We start from the raw sequence: 19,860 nt of genomic DNA on the forward strand, positions 1-19,860 counted from the left end.
TCTCCTTCATCCAGAGCAAACAGTGAATAAGGATTCCCCAAATACGAGATTTAAAGGACATCCCTGCAATGCTAGCATCCCTTATGAGCACCAATTCGAGTTCCAGCTGTTCCACTTCTGATCCAGCTCCTTGCTAATGTGTGTGGGAAAGCAGCATAAGCACAAGATGCCTCCTGCCCCACCCCGCCATGTGAGAGACCTGCATGGAGTTCCAAGCTCCTGGCTTCAGCTTGGGCCTGCCCTGGCTGTTGTGGCAATTTGGGGAGTGAATGAGTAGATGGAAGGTCTCTCTCTCTTTCCCTCCTTCTCTGTAACTCTTTCAAATATATATATATATGTGTGTGTATATATACACACACACACACACACATATATATATCTTTAAAAAGATATCTTTAAAAAAAATAGGAAGTATATCCTGGCATCTAAACTGTCCGTTCACTAAACAAATCAACAGAACTAACTATAGTGTAAATTACTCTCTTGAACACTGTAGAAAACAGTGATATATCAATTCCCAAATGAGTCTATGGGGAAAAATTTCAAAACCTTCAAGCAGGGTCCAGCACTGTGGTGCAGTGGGTTAGGCTACCACCTTTGAGCCTCCATTACACTCAAGCACTGGTTCAAGCCCTGGCTGCTCCACTCCAAATCCAGCTGCCTGTTAATGTGCCTGGGAAGGCAGCAGATGATGGGCCAAGTGCTTGGGCCCCTGCCACCCACAAAGGAGACCTGGATGGAATTCCAGGCTTCTGGTTTCTGTTGCAGACATTAGGCGACTAAACCAGTGGATGGCAGATATGTCTCTACCTTTCTCTCTCTGAAACTGTGCATTTTAAATAAAAATTACAAGGGGGTGGGGCATTGTGGCAGCATGGGGTAAAGCCATGCATGAAGTACTTGGGTTCCTGCTACCTACACGGAAGTACCGAATGGAGTTACAGCTTTAGCCTGGCCCAGCCCCAGCTACTATGGTCACTTGGAGAATAAACAAGCAGATGGAAGATCTGTCTGTGTCTGTCTATTCCTCTTCCATTTAAAACTTTTTAAAAATAAAAATAAATTTTGGGGGGAGGGGAGAGGGAGGTATTTAGCATAGTGTTAAGACATGCTTGGAACACCCATACCCCCTATCAGACAGACTGAATTCAAATCTTGGCTCTGTTCCTGATTCCAATTGCTGCTTCCTGCTAATGCACACCTTGGGAGACAGCAGTAACAGCTCAGATAATTGGGTCCTGTAATCCACATGGGAGACTCAGACCAACTTCCAGGCTCTTGGCTTTGGCCTGGCCCAGCCTTGGCTGTTGCAGGCATTTGGGAAGAACTTGTAGATGGAAGCTCTCTTTCTCTAAATCTTTAAAAAATTTTTTAAATTTTCAAAAAGCTTACATTAAAAAATAATGAATTACATGGTACAACAAAGAAATGTCTCTACCAGAAACATTTAGAATAAAACATTGTATAATCTTTTTACTTGAAACAAAAATAAATATTACATATTTTATAAGGGCACACCAGTGGGGTTCAAATCTAAGTCATCCTCTCTACTTCAATAGCCTAAGAATGGTTGCTCTGACTCCAGGTCATCCTTCACACTACAACCTGTGACCTTCCTAAAACACAGAAGTAATATTACCTGGCGAAAAGAGGAGAAGCCAGTATCTGTGGTCACTGGTGGGAAGCCTTCCACGATGACACTAACCTAATATTTCATCCTCTCAGTTGAGAGGATGTTTAAGTCTTGCTTCCCCCCATCTATCTCACCCAAAGAGATATAGTCAAGCCAACACAAACTTTCAAAGATCAATTAAGTACCCGTTGTCTGTGAAACTCTTTTTAATACTTCCAGTTTATATCTTTCAATGTTGATTAAATATTTAAGCATACATAATGCACCTACTGGGGATTCAAAGATAGAATTCCTGTAAACAATCTCAAAGTATGAGAAAACTTTAACAGAAAAACTATCCTAAGTGAAATAATACAAATATATTGAATACTACAGCAGCACACTCCAACCCCAAAAGAAACTAATTCTCCAGGTTATAAGAAATAGCTTGACAAGTGAAAATAGCTGAAGCACAAAGAACCAGAGTTCTGCAGAAACATATCACAAGGAAGAGAGCGAGAAGCTATGCAAATATTGTATTTCTATTTAACAGTTATCACCCTGCAACAGTGATAATTTTCACAGAAAGTACTCAGATGTTAAACCAAATTTTCCACTATTTTCTTTAAGGCATTACTTAATTTACATTGATAGCATAATCTCAAATAAAACAGCAATTCTGACCAACGATTTGCAATCAAAAGGCCTTTTAGCTGGGTTTCTAACATGCAGGAAAACCAATTGCAAATTTGATTTTCCTGACCAAGGTTATGAAATATTGAAGATACCAATAAATAAGCTATCAACGCTGCTAAGTGACCCCCAAATGAGTAATCTACTCCTGAATGAACAAAACTTGCAACATCTTTATATTTTCTGGTTATTTTGCAAAAGGTATTTTGAGATAGTCTAAAAACAAAGGATTAAGGCCTAAGAACACTTCTGGGCTTAGAAAGCATTGAACCTCAGTTCCATTCACATTCTGGTCCTAACCAACCTTTCCAGATTCATCTTCTATTTCCCCTTTGCACCTCTTTTCCTGCCACTGCAGACTTCTCCAACATACTTTTCAGACGCACTGCCTTGTTAACAGTTCTCTCAGGTTCACACGTCCTCCCCTAATTTAAAGCTGATTGATCCTTTCAGAATGGGGACACCTCTTCTGTGAAAACAGCCCTAACCATAAATCCATCACTCCTACCCAAGTTCGCAGAACACACTGCTTACATTTCTATCTAAGCAGTCATCTGGCCTCTTAAGAAAATTCAGGAAAATACGTGTCAGTTTACCCCATCACACTGTAATGTTTGATGGCCTCTGAGTCGCTTACCTCTCATAAACCAATACCAAACCACACACCAAGAAACGACATACATAAATAACGACATGAAGTAAAAGTCATCTTGAAAGCCTTGTGTCCAGTGTAAATTTTGGATCCAAAGCCAAATCAAGGAGTGCAGTTCTAAATTCCCAATCCCCACTTCCTGTTCTCTGGACACTCCCTAATGGATTTCACTCTACTCCCAACATTCGCCTAATTTTGCGTACCCTGTATACTAGAAAAGGATCAACTATCTTCAAAGCTTCGGTCACCAGCCAAGATAATATGACTTTCCCTTTTGCACATGCTCCTCCAATAACCAGCCACCAAAGAAAAAGATAAATATACTATAAATGATTAAGGAAGGCAAAAAACACCGGATCATTTCTTCCAAGAAAAATAACCAAGTAACCCAGACACCTGAAGACACACATTTTACCCAGGGTCAGGAGTCTGCGGCCTCGGTTTAACATTCCCCGAAAAGCGGCTGCCTGTTTCAGCGCTTTCCCGACTCCATGCACAAACTATGCCGACCACAGTACCAAGAGGTGAGCGGGACTCTCCTCCCACGCTTCCCCCATCCCTCGGCCTGGAATCCTCCTCAGCCACCCACTTAAACGAGGCTTCTGGTCAGGGAAGAGAAGAAACCCTCAAGCAGCTGCACTCAAACACGGAACAAAGCGCCTGTCGGGGGTGTACGAGTAGGACGCCATTACGCGGGGCAGTGGCCTGCGCCGCTAGCGCCGAGGAGACGCCTCAGACCCGCAAAGCGCGGACTCGGCCTCCTACAAAAGAAACTAAAGGAGCGTCAGAGGCTCGGAAAGGCAGTCTTAGCAGGCTGGCGGCAGAGAGGGCACGTAAACGGGAGAGCCTGCTTACCTTCGTGAGTCTTGGCGATCTTCGCCATTTTGTCCACTCGAACACACAGACGGAACTGGCGCTCCCAAGCACTTCCGCTCGTCGCCGCCGCCACGGAGAAAAATAGCTGGGACTGCTCTCTGCGCGTGCGCCAAGCGAGAGCGCGCTCCGTCGAGTGACACGTGACAGAGCAGCCACCTAGAGGGAATCGCGAGGTGCATTGTGGGTGTGGGAGGAACCGGGATTAGTCCGGGGGCGGGCCTTAGCTTGTGACCCGGGAAAACTCTGCCTGGGGGCGAGGGAGGCAGTGAGTGGGTAGATTCCTCGGTGGTATATAAGAACAGACCCTGAGGGAAACTGTGGGTTCGGAGATGGAAGAGGCCTCAGCCTTTCAATTACCTTTGTCCAGTTTCCCGAAAGGCGTCTCGGGGCTGGAGAAAAGCTTTCCTTAGCTTGTTTCAGCTGTTGCAGTGCTTAGCTAAGGAGACAGTCAACGCTCTCACACCTCACGCTATCTTTCAAGGTCATTTTTCCTGCTGCCCTTTTCTCAATAATTGCCTGCTGTCTCGATAGGAGTTTCGTTTCCAACTGACGTTGCCAAACTACTTCACAAATAGTCCAGTAAAATAGGCAAGCTATTGCTAATACCATTGAAGACAAAAAAATTAGAATGGGGAGATATGTAAATTGTGCAAAGTCACAGAGTTTCCAAATTGCACAGCTTGAATGCTATCACCATTATAAAGCTTTTTCACTTTATAGGTTCTTAGAATACAATTGCCCTAAACGTTACTCCTAAATCAGGAACTTTAGTAAGTCAGAATACAATGTTCGTTACGCTTAGATATGAATTATGCTGTCATAACTTGACACACTATTTTTGGACTTTGGGGTTGAAAAGAACAGAAGAACTGAGGGAGGTTGGGTCTAGGAAGCAGCCTAGGTAAACAGGTAGGGATCAAGGTTAGAGCCAGCAGAAGTTTAGCTTGCTGTTTGATAGACACAGTCTGAATAAATAATTAGTGGAAACTTCAGTAACAAATAGGATTTTTATCAGCATCTGTGAAATAATCGATTTAATAAGTTTAAAACTTCAATTGTTTAATTTCCATTTCTTTATTAGTTCAAACAGAAGTTAATCTAATAGGGGGGACAACGCTGTGGCGCAGCGGGTTAATGCCCTAGCCTGAAGCGCTGGCATCCCACTTGAGCGCCAGTTCGAGTCCCTGCTGCTCCTTTTCCTATCCAGCTCTCTGCTATGGCCTGGGAAGGCAGTGGAGGATGGCCCAAGTGCTTGGGCTCCTACACCTGCGTGGGAGGATCTAGAGGAAGCTCCTGGCTCCTAGCTTCAGATCAGCACAACTCAGGCCATTTTTGCCAGTTGGAGAGTGAACCAGCAGATGGAAAACCTCTTTTTCTCTCTGCATCTCCTTCTCACTCTGTGTAACTCTGACTTTCAAATAAAATAAATAAATCTTTAAAAAAAACCTGCTAAACAACAAAAAAAAAATCAAAAGAACATCAAGTTTTTTGCCTCATGTCTTTGAAAAAGACAAATTCTTATATATAAGGTAATCTGTCATATGAAAAGTGTATATTGAAAAAGTTGTAGGCCGGTGCCGTGGCTCACTAGGCTAATCCTCCGCCTTGCGGCGCCGGCACACCAGGTTCTAGTCCCAGTCGGGGCACCGATCCTGTCCTGGTTGCCCCTCTTCCAGGCCAGCTCTCTGCTGTGGCCAGGGAGTGCAGTGGAGGATGGCCCAAGTCCTTGGGCCCTGCACCCGCATGGGCGACCAGGAGAAGCACCTGGCTCCTGCCATCGGATCAGCGCGGTGTGCCAGCCGCAGCGCACCTACCGCGGCGGCCATTGGAGGGTGAACCAACGGCAAAAGAAAGACCTTTCTCTCTGTCTCTCTCTCACTGTCCACTCTGCCTGTCAAAAAGAAAAAGAAAACGTTGTCGGGCAGGCACCGTGGCTCACTTGGTTAATCCTGCACCTGCGGCGCCAGCATCCCATATGGGCGCTGGGTTCTAGTCCCGGTTGCTCCTCTTCCAGTCCAACTCTCTGCTGTGGCCCAGGAGGGCAGTGGAGGATGGCCCAAGTGCTTGGGCCCCCGCATCCGCATCGGAGACCAGGAAGAAGCCCCTGGCTTTTGGCTTCGGATTGGCATAGCTCCAGCCGTGGCAGCCATTTAGGGGGTGAACCAACGGAAGGAAGACCTTTCTCTCTGTCTCTCTCACTGTCTAACTCTATCAAAGGAAGGAAGGAAGCAGGGAAGGAGGGAAGGAGGGAGGGAGGGAAGGAAGAAAGAAAAAGAAAGAAAGGAAGGAAGGAAGAAAGAGTTGTCAATATCTTAACAGTAGATGTTTGTGAATGATGGGATTATGTGTGATTTTTTTCTTTGTGTTTTTTGTATTTTCCAAATACTCTGCTATAATCATGTGTTAATCTTATAACTAGAGGGAAAAATGAAATGAAAAACAGCTGCAGAGTGGGTATCACCTATTCACCCTTGTCTTCTCAAGACATAGAGTAGCTGAACCTGCTGGCTCCTTCATAATATATGCATGTTTCTCCAAGTTCCTAGCTATTAAGTTACTTAATACATAGAGCATACCTATATAAGTTCTTAAAAAGTATGTGGAAACTGTGCAATATTTTTTTTAAAGATTTATTTATTTTAAAGGCACATTACAGAAGGACACAGACGGAGAGAGGAGAGGGAGAGGCCTTTGATCCTCTGGTTCACTTCCCAGATAGCCTAAACGGACAGAGCTGCGCCAAGCCAAAGCCAGAAGCCAGGAAATTCCTCCAGGTCTCCCATGTGGGTGCAGGGGCCCACAGACTTGGGCCATCCTCCACTGCCTTCCCAGGCCATAGCAGAGAGCTGGATTGAAAATGAAGGAGCCAGGATTCAAACCCGCACTCATATGGAATGCTGGCACTGCAGTCAGTGGCTTTTACCTCCACAGTGCTGGCCCTCCAGTATCTTTTAATTCCTTTTTCCTACAAAACCTTTGATATACCCTTGTGTATAGCACTGTGAAAAATGAGGGACTTTTCTATAAATTAAAGAAAACTTCCTTCTCTTCACTGAATTTTTTTAAAAGATTTATTTATTTATTTGAAAGTCAAAGTTACACAAAGAAAGAAGGAGAGGCCGAGAGAGAGAGAGAGAGAGAGAGAGAGAGGGAGAGAGGGAGACAGGTCTTCCATCCACTAGGTCACTCCCCAAATGGCTGCCACGGCCAAAGCTGCTCCAATCTGAAGCCAGGAGCCTCTTCCGGGTCTCCCACGTGGGTGCAAGGGCCATCTTCTGCCTTCCCAGGCCATAGCAGAGAGTTGGATTGGAAATGGAGCAGCAGGGACTTGAACCACCACCCATACGGGATAATGGCACTGCAAGTGGTGGCTTCACCCCCTACGCCACAGTGCCGGCCTCCTGATTTGTTTTTAAAACAGTGCATTAGACATTCAGACAGAAGAAACATATTTTTCGACAAGTCTTTTTTTACTTTCCATTTTCAATATTAGCAAGTAATAATCAGATATTACTCACAGAAGGTTTCCTACCCTTTTCTGGTGAGTTTTTTTATTATTATTATTTGTTTATTTGTTTGCTTTGTTTCATTTATTAGAGGAGGTGGGTGTTTGGCTTAATGGTTGAGAAGCCTACATCCCATATTGGAGTGTCTGGATTCCAGTACCAGCTCTCCTCCCCATCCCAGCTTCTTGCTGATGTGCACACTGGGAGGCAGAAGGTGATGGTTAGAGTGGTTGAGTTCCTGGTGCCCATGTGGGAGGCCTGGATTGGGGTCCCAACTCCCAGCTTTGGCCTGGCCTATCCCAAATTTACCAAAAAAAAAAACAAACAAAAAAAAAAAAACAAACTTTAAAAACTTTAAGTTAAACAGGGTGATCTAGCCCCCTTTTTAAACTTAGACAATTGGCAGTGATAGCATCCAATTAAAACTTACCTTTTCTTTTCTTTTTTTTTTTTTAAAGATTCATTTATTTATTTGAAAGTCAGAGTTACACACAGAGAGAAGGAGAGGCAGAGAGAGAGAGGTCTTCCATTCGCTGGTTCACTCCCCAATTGGCCACAATGGCCAAAACTGTGCCAATCTGAAGCCAGGAGCCAGGAGCTTCTTTCAGGTCTCCCATGCAGGTGCAGGGGCCCAAGGGCTTGGGCTGTCTTCTACTGCTTTCCCAGGCCATAGCAGAGAGCTGGATGGGAAGTGACAGAGAGCTGGATGGGAAGTGGAGCAGCTGGGACTAGAACCAGCGCCCATATGGGATGCCGGTGCTTCAGGCCAGGGCATTAACCCATTGCGCCACAGTGCCAACCCAAAACTTACCTTTTCTTATCAGGGCACTTAGACACTGGCTGTTCATAGTCTCAAACTTTACAAAGTAGCAAGCATACAAAATTTCTCTAGACAAAAGGCAAGATAGAGTAATTTTGACAAATGTTGAATGCAAGCTATAAGTTCACAAACTACTTTTAGGGATAAGACTGTAAAGGCTTTGAAGTTCCAAGCTACAGAAAAACTTGTGACAGTTTAACAACCCTCTTCCCTGCTGAGAGAAGGACTGTCACAGAATAAATTATCCCCAGCCTTGCCCTGCGGTGTTGAAATTATCAGTGGTCTCCTATGTTAAAGGGATATCAGACTCTACCTACTCCAGGCAAAAAAAAAAAATTTTCCATTTACCAGTCAGTTATGTCTAAAATTCTAAAACTAAAATCTTACTTCTAAAAATTTAAGGCATTTGTCAGAGTTACAGAGAAAGGGCCAAAGAGACATCTTCCACCCTCTGGCCTACTCTCCAGATGGTTGCAATGGCCAGGGCTGAGCCTTGTGGAAGCCAAGATCCAGGAGCTTCTTCTGGGTCTCCCACATGGGGGCCCAAGGACTTGGGCCACCTTCTGCTGCTTTTGCCAGGCCATTAGCAGGAAGCTGGATCAGAACTGGAGCAGCTGGGACATGAACCAGTACCTATATGGAATGCCAGCATCACAGGCGGCAGCTTTACTCACTATGCCACGACACCAGCCCCTCCAACTTCCTTTTGGTGTAGACCCTGGGAGGCTCAAGTCACTGGTGATGGCTCAAGTCACTGAGTACCTGCCACCAATATTGGAGACCTGGGTTGAGTTCCCAGCCGATGGCTCCAGCCCCACCTGTTGTGAGCATTTGGGGGAGTGAACCAGGAACACAATCCTTATGTCTCAGGGAACCAGTTACTTCAACCATCATCAGCTGCCTCTCAGGGCCTGCACTGGCAGGAAACTGGATTTGGGAGCTGAAGGCTGGTATCTGTGGGTGATACTGTACCTGGTGGGGAGTCTGCCTGCCTTGCCCATGCAGGAAGTTGAGAGGGTGTGGCACACCATGCCTCCTGGGAAGGACCCCACAACCTGACTGCTGGCAGGCAGCAGGAGTCCCAGGCACTTTTCCTCACCCCGGCTCCCTGCTAAAGGGCCCTGTAATTCCAACCAGGTTAACAGCTCCCGGGTGTAGCCCATTTCCAGGACCACCTGGAAAGCTATCCTAGCTATGTGACCTTCAAGCTGATTGGAGAAGCATAGCAGTGCCAATATCGGTTCTCTCCCGTAGAATTAGTGTTGCCCTGCATTAGTCTGAAAGTAGAATAGGGAGAAAAGGATGTGTGTGTTTCTGAAATCTCCTTTCTCTATCACTAATGCAGTGATTCTCTCTGTAAGTGAATTCCCTTAGGAGATTCTTAAAATTCTAGGTTGTGGACTCCACACCAGAGATTGATTCAGTAAAGGTTTGAAGAGGAACCCAACAACTGGTGATTCTTTGCTGGTGGCCTACCAGTATGCTTTGAGAAAATCTGCATTTCAAAGCCTCCTTCCTCATCTCTATCTGAATTTTCGAAGGAGAAAGACTTCCAGTGTTGCATGGTCAAAAGTGTAAACAACATACACATACCTGAGTGTTCAATGGTATAAGAGATAAATAACCTCCCCACCATCTACCCCCACATTGTTAGGTAAAATATACCTATGGATGAGAAGAATGGGTATTCTCCATATGAGAAAGAACAGGGATGCTTTATAGAACACAAAGATTCAGCCTATGCCTGCACTTGTTCTCACACCTACGTGACATAAGACCACCTTTACTTTCTGAAATAAAGTTCACAGAAAATACAACCTGAGGAGCTAGCACTGTGGCACAGCAGGTTAAACTGCTTTCTGCAGTGCCAGCATCCCATCTGGGCACCGAGCCCCAGCTGCTCCACTTCCAGTCCAGCTCCCTGCTAATGCAGCTGGGAAAGCAGCGGAAGATGGTCCGAGTACTTGGACCCCTGAACCCATGTGGGAAATCCAAATGAACCTCCTGGCTTCTTGGCTTCAGCCTGCTGCAGTCATTTGGGAAGTGAAACAGCAGATGGAAGATAAATCTTTTTGTTCTCTCCCTCTCTGTAACCAAGCTTTTCAAATAAATAAGTACATATTTAAAAAAAAAGGAAATAAAATATAACCTAACCATGCACATAATCTTCAAAAATGTCAATATAATGCCCCAATTGAAATCTAAAAGGAGAGGGGCTGGTGTTGTGGCATAGCAGGTTAAGCCTCCACCTGCAGCACTGACATCGCATATGGTCTCCAGTTCATGTTACATATTAATGTTAGCTGTCACAAAATACACCGAACACCAGAGTAAGGGAAAGGGTTTATTGGGGAACAGCCAACAGACCGGAGTGAAGGGGCAGTGAAGGGAAAGAGACAAAGAATATAAGAGAGCCAGAGGAGAGGAGCTAGTAAGGAGAGAAGATAGGGAAGAGATATGAGAGGAGGAGAGAAGCCAAGAGAGAGAGCCAAGAGAGCGCAGCAGAGAAGGGCCAAGAAAGCATGTGTTCAGGAACAGGCCCTTTTAAAACTACCTGAGGGCGGGCAGGGAAGCAGGAGCAGCGAATCCCATTTGGATGGGGGTGGAGCTTGACCACAGAAGTTGGGCCCTGTGGCCACCTGGCTAAAACTGCGCCAGTTTCCTAACAGTTCATGTCCCAGGTCTCGGTTGATGGCCTGGTAAGGAAGTGGAGGATGGCCCAAGTGCTTGGGCTTCTGCACCCAGATGGAAGACCTGGAAGAAGCTCCTGGCTCCTGGCTTCATATCAGCGCAGCTTAGGCCATTGCACTTATAACAGGAGTAAACCAGTGGACAGACGACCTCTCTCTGTCTGTCTCTCTGTCACTATAAGTCTAACTCTCAAATAAATAAATAAATAAATAAATCTTTGTTTTTTTAAAAAAAATCATAGCTGTGGGTGCAATGAAATTCTGAACTATGAGTCTTTTTAGTAAATCATTGTACCTGGGAGTGATCTTGGAATACAGCGTGGTGCTGGGTTTTTGGAAATTGCTACTGATTTCTTATCTCAGAATCTCCTTATTCAGTCACCTTAGTTTCCCAAACGCTTATAAACAATGTCTCTATATTAAATTTTTGGCTTAAAATAACTGGTCCCTAAACAACGTGAGTAGTCACTGGGGGCTGGTGCTGTGGCATAGCAGATAAAGCTGCTACATACAGTGCCAACATCCTATATGGGCACCAGTTCAAGTCCTGGCTGCTCCACTCTTTTTTTTTTTTTTTTTGACAGGCAGAGTGGATAGTGAGAGAGAGAGAGACAGAGAGAAAGGTCTTCCTTTTTGCCATTGGTTCACCCTCCAATGGCCGCTGCGGCCGGTGCATCGCCCTGATCCGAAGGCAGGAGCCAGGTGCTTCTCCTGGTCTCCCATGGGGTGCAGGGCCCAAGCACTTGGGCCATCCTCCACTGCACTCCGGGGCCATAGCAAAGAGCTGGCCTGGAAGAGGAGCAACCAGGATAGAATCCGGCGCCCCGACCGGGACTAGAACCCGGTGTGCCGGCGCCGCAAGGTGGAGGATTAGCCTATTGAGCCGCAGTGCCGGCCGCTGCTCCACTCTTGATCCAACTCTGCAATGGCCTGGGAAAGCAGTGGAAGATGGCCCAAGTCCTTGGGCCCCTGCACCGGCGTGGGCAACCCGGAGGAAGCTCCTGGCTCCGGATCAGCACAGCTCTGGCCATTGCAGTCAATTGGGGAGTGAACCAGTGGATGGAAGACTACACCCCCCACCCCACCACCCCCCCTGTAACTCTTTCATATAAATAATGATGGAACAAGGACATAAGGCCCAAAAGAGGTAAACTTTAGAATGTATTCCTTGCCCTTGAATCTCAATTGGGTCTCAGACCCTATAGCCTTCATACCCCACCCTGCATTATTTTCCAGGTTCCCAAGGCCCCGCTCAGTTCCAGGAATTCCCCTTCCTGCTGCCCCCTACCCCCACCCCCACCCCTAGCCCTCCTTAAAATGACCCAGTCCCTGGGGGTTGGGGCCCTCTGCCATGTGCTCTATCAATATGGACTCAGGCAGTTGGTCACCCACCTCTACGGATTTATTTTCTCTGAATAAATTCGGTCTGGCTGTAAATTCGTGCACTGCCTCTTCTCTATTATGATGCCCCATGTGAGGAGGCATCAATCTGCAACTCTCTTCCTAACAAATAATAAAATAAATCTTTAAAAAATAATCTCTGTTATGGTCTGGATATTAGTTCAGATATTCCTCAAAGATCCTCAAGATGGTGCTAGTGGGAGGTGGTAGAACTATTGGGAGGTGGGGCCTGCTGAGAAATACATAGGTCACCAAGACTTGCCCTGGGAAGGTAGTTTTGTGAGCACTGTAGTTTTTGTGAGCAGGAATTAAGCCCTCTTTCCACTTCCTGACTCACTGTGTGACTCTCCCTCTGCATGAATTCTGCCATCGCTACCCATCATCCTCAGCAGAGGCAAACCAATGGAGCTGCCTGCTCTTAGACTTGAACCTCTAAACTGTGAACTAAATAAACATTTTCTACTCATAAAGACAGTTGCCTCCATTATTTTGTTGTAGAAGCAAAATGTTGGAGCCAGTGTCATGGTGTTGTGGGTAAAGCCACGACATCCCATATGGGCACAGGTTCAAGTCCCAGCTGGTCCACTTCCAATCCAGCTCCCTGCTAATGCACCTGAGAAGATGCATTAGTAGAAGATGGCTCAAGTCCTTGGGCCCCTGAACCCATGTGGAAGACCCAGAAGGAGCTCCTGCTTCCTGGCTTCAGCCTCGCCCAGCCCTCCTGGTCGTGGCTATTTGGAGAGTGAACCAGCAAATGGAAGAGTGCACACTCTTTCTCTGTTTCTCTGCCTTTCAAGTAAAATAAAATAAATATTAAAAAAAAAGATTAAAATACAGTGTTCTGGGGGGGGTGGTGCTGTGGCATAGCAGGTAAAGCCACTGCCTGAAGTGCCAGCATCCCATGTGGGCGCCAGGTTGGGTACCAGCTGCTCCACTTCTGATCCAGTTCTCTGCTGTGGCCTGGGAAGGCAGTGGAGGACAGCCCAGGTCCTTGGGCCCCTGCACCCTCGTGGGAGACCCGGAGGAAGCTCCTGGCTCCTGGCTTCAGATTGGCTCAGCTCCGGCCATTGCAGCCATCTGGGGAGTGAAGCAGCGAATGGAAGACCTCTCTCTCTCTGCCTCTCCTTCTCTCTCTGTGTAGCTTTGACTTTCAAGTAAATCAATAAATCTTTAAAAAAAAAAAATACAGTGTTCTTTGCTAATCTGCTTTTTGTCAGAAACTAACACCTGTAATAGCATTAATTTCTTGGAACTCAGTCCCTGATTCAGTTAAGGAAGGTGTTCTTTTTTTTTTTTTTTCTCTTTAAAGATTTTATTTATTTATTTGAGAGGTAGAGTTACAGACAGTGAGAGGAAGAGACAGAGAGAGTGAGGTCCTCCTTCTGTTGGTTCACTCCCCAAATGGCTGCAACGGCCAGAGCCAATCCGAAGCCAGGAGCCAAGAACTTTCTCCAGGTTTCCCACCGGGTGCAGGAGCCCAAGGACTTGGGCCATCTTCCACTGCTTTCCCAGGCCATAGCAGAGAGCTGGATCCAGAGTGGAGGAGCCGGGACTTGAACCGGCGCCCATATGGCATGATGGTGTGGTGGGCAGAGGATTAACCTACTGCACCACGGCACCGGCCCCAAGGAAGGTGTTCATTAAACGAAATATTGCTGGCACCATGGCTCAACAGGCTAATCCTCCACCTTGCGGCGCCGGCACACCGGGTTCTAGTCCCGGTCGGGGCGCCGGATTCTGTCCCGGTTGCCCCTCTTCCAGGCCAGCTCTCTGCTGTGGCCCGGGAGTGCAGTGGAGGATGGCCCACACAGCGTGGTGTGCTGGCTGCAGCGCGCCGGCCACGGCGGCCATTGGAGGGTGAACCAATGGCAAAAGGAAGACCTTTCTCTCTGTCTCTCTCTCACTGTCCACTCTGCCTGTCAAAAAAATAAATAAAATAAAATAAATAAATAAATGAAATATTTCCAAAGGATAATCCCTGTATAAAATCATTGAGCATGCTGGGAAGAGTATTTTGTTGATCAAAAAGGTGCTGGCAGGGCTTACTTGAGCCGTGGCTTATCTGGCTAATCCTCCGCCTGTGGCACTGGCATCCCATATGGGTGCCGGTTCTAGTCCCAGTTGCTCCTCTTCTAGTCCAGCTCTCTGCTGTGGCCCAGGAAGGCAGTGGAGGATGGCCCAAGTGCTTGGGCCCTGCACCCGCATGGGAGACCAGGAAGAAGCACCTGGCTCCTGGCTTCAGATAGGCGCAGCGCCGGCCGTAGTGGCCATTTGGGGAGTGAACCAATGGAAGGAAGACTTTTCTGTCTCTCTCACTGTCTATAATTCTACCTGTCAAATTAAAAAAAAAAAAAAGTGCTGGTGATGGCTAGTGGTAACATTTAAAGCTTACTTTATTTCAGGAAAAAAGAATTTTCTGGTTAAAATTCATTTTGCTTTTTTTTTTTTTAACTGAAGGATGGATTAGAAACAGTATTTCTCATGCAAGCATTTGGCACAGTGGTTAGGCTACTGCTTGGGACACCAGCATCCCATATTGGAATGCCTAGTTTGAACCCAAGCTTCTCCACTTCCAATCCAGCTTTCCAGTAATGTGTATCCTCAGGGGGACAATGGGTAGTGGCTCAAGTATTTGAGTCCTTGCTCCCCATGTAGGGCATCCAGGAAACCCAAATTCCTGGCTTCAGCCTGGACCGGCCCTGGATGTTATAAGCACTTGAGAAATGAATTAGTGGGTGGAAGACCTCCCTCTTTCTCTCTTTCCTGTTTCTCTCTCTCTCTGTAACTCTCTCTCTCTCTGCCTTTCAAATAAAATGAGAATAGATAAAATAAAAACAGTAGTAGGACTAAAAGTCTTAACCATCTGTATCTACTTGAAGCCTCTCTGGTTCCACTCAGTCTATATTAGTTTTCTGAAGAGTAAACAAAAGTTAAAGCAGTGTGATTCTAAGTGGAAGTCAATCTTTCATTTGGGAAGATCACATGAAGGCAGAAATAAAAAAGATACATAATTATAGATGAATGTTTTATTATGGAAGATTTCAAACATCCCTAAAAATTGGATGTGATTATGCATTGAAACATTCAGTTCAATAATTATCAACACAAAAGTGGGCATTTAGCAGAGCGGTTAAGATGTCTGTGACATACATCACAGTGCTGGGTTCAATTCTCAGCTCTGGCTCCTGCTTCCTGCTAATGCAGATCCTGGGAGGCAGTGGTGAGGGCTCTAGTAATTGGATTTCTGCCATGGATAAGAGACTTGGATTGCATTCCCAGCTTCCAGCTTCAGCCTAGCCCAGCCCCAGCCATTGTGGACATTTGGCAAGTAAAACATCAGATAGGAGTTAGCTCTCTTTCACTCAGATGAATACAACTTTTTCAAATATCAAGATATCATCAATTTTGTTTCATCCATTCTATCCCCCACTCCCACCGGATTATTGTAAAGATAAGCACAGACACATTTTATCATTAAGTTTGCCTCCGTGACAGACTGGTGATCAGTCTTGGGATCAGTCAGCACCAGAAGATGTGGCTTTCAGAAGGCTGCCTGGATCTGGTTAGTAAAGGTTCCAGGCATGAAGCGGCCAGCAACAGGAGTAGCTCCAGTGGCAGCAACAAACGTCGGCACAGCCATCTGGAAAGAGTTTGTGGAGGATACCATACTGGCATCAGCAAAGTTTTCAATGGCAACATTGGCATGACCCACTAACAGAAGCTTCTCCCAGGTCCTCTTCAGATTTACGATGTAGATGCCGTCACTTTTCCTTTTGTACATCTCCACTTGGAAGTCAAGGTTGGTGCCACCTAGATGGACATCAAGGGCTCCAGACATTGTGACAGCTTCCCTTTGAGCTACCCAAGGAAACAAGAACAAGGTCATATGGACCTCTCACTGGGTAGCGTAGAAAGTCCATATTCTAAATTTGGCAGACAGTATCCCCTTGGTGTCACTTTTTTTTTTTTTAAAGATGTATTTGTTCTATTTGAATGTCAGAGTTATGGGGGTGGGGGAGGGAAGTGAGAGAGAGAGAGAAAGAGAGAGAGAGATTGATTGATTGATTCCATCTGTTGGTTCACTCCCCAGATAGCCACAATGGCTGGTGCGGGGCCAGGCTGAAGTCAGGAGCCTGGAACTCCATCTGGGTCTCTCACATGGGTGGCAGGGACCCAAGTGCTTGAACCATCTTCTACTACCTTCCAGGTACACTTGTAGGGAGCTGGATGGGAAGCAGAGTATCGAGGACTTGAATTGGTGCCCACACAGATGCCAGCGTCACAGCTGCATCCCAACCTGGTGTGCCACAATGCTGGTGTCTCAAGTTTCTTTTTAACAGCATAACTGACTTGGAAATTAAGACACTTCTTCTCACAAGTATCTACTGAGTTTGATTTTATGACCAATATTTTAATGTAGAGACAGATCTTATAATTTCTAATTTATGGAAGTACTGTGACTTAATGAAATTGAACCAGAGGTTATTACCACCTTATGTTTGCACATGTTATTTCTCTGTTGTAAGTCAAATGAGTATTATACACTATCCTTTATTACAAAAATTCTTTGCCTTTCAAAACTGTTGGGGAAGGTGGTACAGGTATTTAGCCCAACAGTTAAGCTGCTGCTTGGGATGCCTACATCCCATTTTGAAGTGCCTTGTTTGAGTTCCAACTCCTTCACTTCCAATCCAGCTGCTTGCTAATGTGCATCCTGGGATGCAGCAGGTGATGACATTTCAAGTGCCTGGGTCTTTGCCACTCATCTTGGAGAACTAGATGGTGTTCTGAACTCCTTGGTTTGGTCTGACCCAGCTCTGGTTGTTGTGGGCGTTTGGAGAGCAAACTGGAAGATAGGAGACCCCCACATCTCTCTGCCTTTCAAATAAAATGAAAATAAATAATTTTTAAAAATCCATTGGGAAACTATTCAATTGAGTGACCCAATTCTGGGAAGCTGTATGAAAAATTGGTTTGTGAATTTAATTTAATTTTTTAAAAGATTTAATTATTTAAACGGAATTGTTACAGAAAAAGGAGAGATCTTCCATCTACTGGTTCATTCCCCAAGTGGCTGTAATGGCCAAAGTTGGGCCAGACTGAAGCCTGGAGCCTGGAACTCCATCCAGATCTCCCACATGGGTGCCAGGGGCCCAAGTACTTGGGCTGGTCTCTGCTGAATTCCCGGGCACATCATGAGGGAGCTAGATCAGAAGTGGAGCAGCTGGGACTCGAATCAGTGCTCATATGGGATTCTGGTTTTGTGGCACAGTGGATTAAGCTACTGCCTACAACCTCATATTAAGGACACAAATTCATTTAATGGAAATATGGTGCCCTTTTTCCCTGTCTGGCCGAGTAGAGGTTGAACAATGCCTCAAGTTAAAGTGAAAGGTGCAAACCAGCAACATTCATCAGAGCTCTGGCAGCTTTTCTCAAAAAGTCCAGGAAGTGGGGCCCGAGCTGTGGAGCAGTAGGTTAAGCCGCAGTCTGCAGTGCTGGCATCCCTTATGGGCACCAGTTCAAGTCTCAGCTGCTCAACTTCCAATCCAGCTCCCTGCTAATGGTCTAGGGAAAGCAGCAGAGGACAGCCAAAGTCCTTGGGCCCCTATACCCATGTGGAATATGTGGAAGAAGCTCCTGGCTCCAGCGTGGCCCAGCCCTGACCATTGCAGCCATTTGGGAAGTGAACCAGCAGATGGAAGATATCACTCTTTCTCCCTCTTTCTCTTTCTCTCTCTCTCTCTCCTTCTGTCTCTGTCTCTCCTCTCTCTTTCAAATAAATAAACCTTAAAAAAAAAAAAGTCCAGAAAGCTGAAAGTTCCTGAATCCCAGTCAAATTGGCCAAGAAAAAAGGAACTTTCTCCCTACAATGAGAACTAGTTCTACACATGAACTGCTTCCACAGCACAGCACCAGTTCCTCTGGGGTCAGTGTTGGAGTTGGTTCCATAACCAGGATATGAAATCACAGAAATGGTGTCATTCCTCAGACACTAAAACATAGTTCCTAAAGTACAGCCCACCAAGTCCTCCAATCTCTGGAGGGGCCAAATATGGTGTAAAAGAACCAAGATGCGGGTCTAAAATTGATACTTTAGAGACAGAGAGATTTGGACAAAACAGTGAGACAGCTGGCAGCTGCCAACAAGAAACATTAGAATAAATGATGCTGGGTTAATAAATTCTCATAAAAAAAACTACTGTGTATCATGCTGAAAACTATACTTACAGGCCTTCTGGTAGAGTTACCAATAGTTTGAAATGGAACTAAGTGTAATGCCTAGGCAACTTGCCACTACTTTTTAAAAAAACATATTTATTTATTTATTATTTATTAAAAAGGCAGAGTGACAGAGAGGGAGACGCACACACAGATCTTTCATCTGCTGGTTTACTCCCCAAATACCCACATCAGCTGTGGGGGGTGGGGGGGTGTCATGCTGAAACTAAGAGCCAAGAACTCCAATTGGGTCTCTCATGTGAGTGGCAGGGACCTAAGTACTTAGGCCATCATCTGCTGCTTTCCCAGGTACATTAGCAGGAAGCTGGATTAGAAGCAGAGCATCCAAGACTCAAACCAGCACTCTGATATGGCATGCCCGCATTCCCTCCCAGCAGCAACTTAACCTGCTGTGTTACAATGCAGGCCCTCACTACTGGTTTTTAAGCAGGGGAGTAATATGAAAATGTTCTTTAAAGGAAAATATTACTGGATAATTAAAATCTAGAGCAAGCAGGGACTATGTATTTGAAGGTAATCTTTTACAGAATTATCTACACACCTACAGAACAATCTCAGCCAACAAGTACATCATATGTTGTATTGAAAACTGTTTGACAGGGGGCCAGCACTGTGGGTAAAGCCACCATCTGCGGTGCCGGCATCCCATATGGGCACTGATTCAGTCCCGGCTGCTCCATTTCTTTTTTTTTTTTTTTTTTTTTTGACAGGCAGAGTGGACAGTGAGAGAGAGAGACAGAGAGAAAGGTCTTCCTTTTTGCCGTTGGTTCACCCTCCAATGGCCGCCGCGGTAGCGTGCTGCGGCCGGCGCACCGCGCTGTTCCGATGGCAGGAGCCAGGTGCTTCTCCTGGTCTCCCATGGGGTGCAGGACCCAAGCACTTGGGCCATCCTCCACTGCACTCCCTAGCCACAGCAGAGAGCTGGCCTGGAAGAGGGGCAACCGGGACAGGATCGGTGCCCCAACCGGGACTAGAACCCGGTGTGCCGGCGCCGCAAGGCGGAGGATTAGCCTGTTGAGCCACGGCGCCGGCTGCTCCATTTCTGATCCAGATTCATGTTAGTGCGCCTGGGAAAGCAGCAGAGGGTGGCCCAAGTACTTGGGCCCCTGCACCCACATGGGAGACCCAGAAGCTCCTGGCTCCAAATCAGCCCAGCTCTGGCTGTTATGAGTGTGTAACTCTGCCTTTCAAATCAATCAATCAATCTTAAAAATCCAAAGTTGGTTCTATGGCTGCCAGGCACGATGATCAAGTCCCATCTCTCTGATGGCATTTCCTGCCAGTTTCTTCCTCTTGCTATGTTCCAAACCCCTTGCTCTTCCTAAAGCATTGCAAGATCTTTCCTGTCTGGGGCCTTTGCATGTACT

General features: G+C 46.1%; 1 protein-coding gene across 2 annotated transcripts in view; it reads right to left on the reverse strand.

The window, feature by feature from the left end:
- The window catches only part of SF3B1 (splicing factor 3b subunit 1), a 40,644-nt gene extending 36,674 nt beyond the window's left edge, over nucleotides 1–3,970 (reverse strand). For both annotated transcript variants that reach the window (XM_062189534.1, XM_062189545.1), the window contains exon 1: nucleotides 3,813–3,970. In XM_062189534.1, coding sequence (XP_062045518.1) covers nucleotides 3,813–3,840 — 28 coding nt within the window. In that variant the 5' untranslated portion in view covers nucleotides 3,841–3,970. The remainder of the gene's footprint in view (nucleotides 1–3,812) is intronic.
- Nucleotides 3,971–19,860: the final 15,890 nt, after the last annotated feature.

This window comes from Lepus europaeus, chromosome 1, assembly GCF_033115175.1.
Source record: "Lepus europaeus isolate LE1 chromosome 1, mLepTim1.pri, whole genome shotgun sequence".
Lineage (NCBI taxonomy): Eukaryota > Metazoa > Chordata > Mammalia > Lagomorpha > Leporidae > Lepus > Lepus europaeus.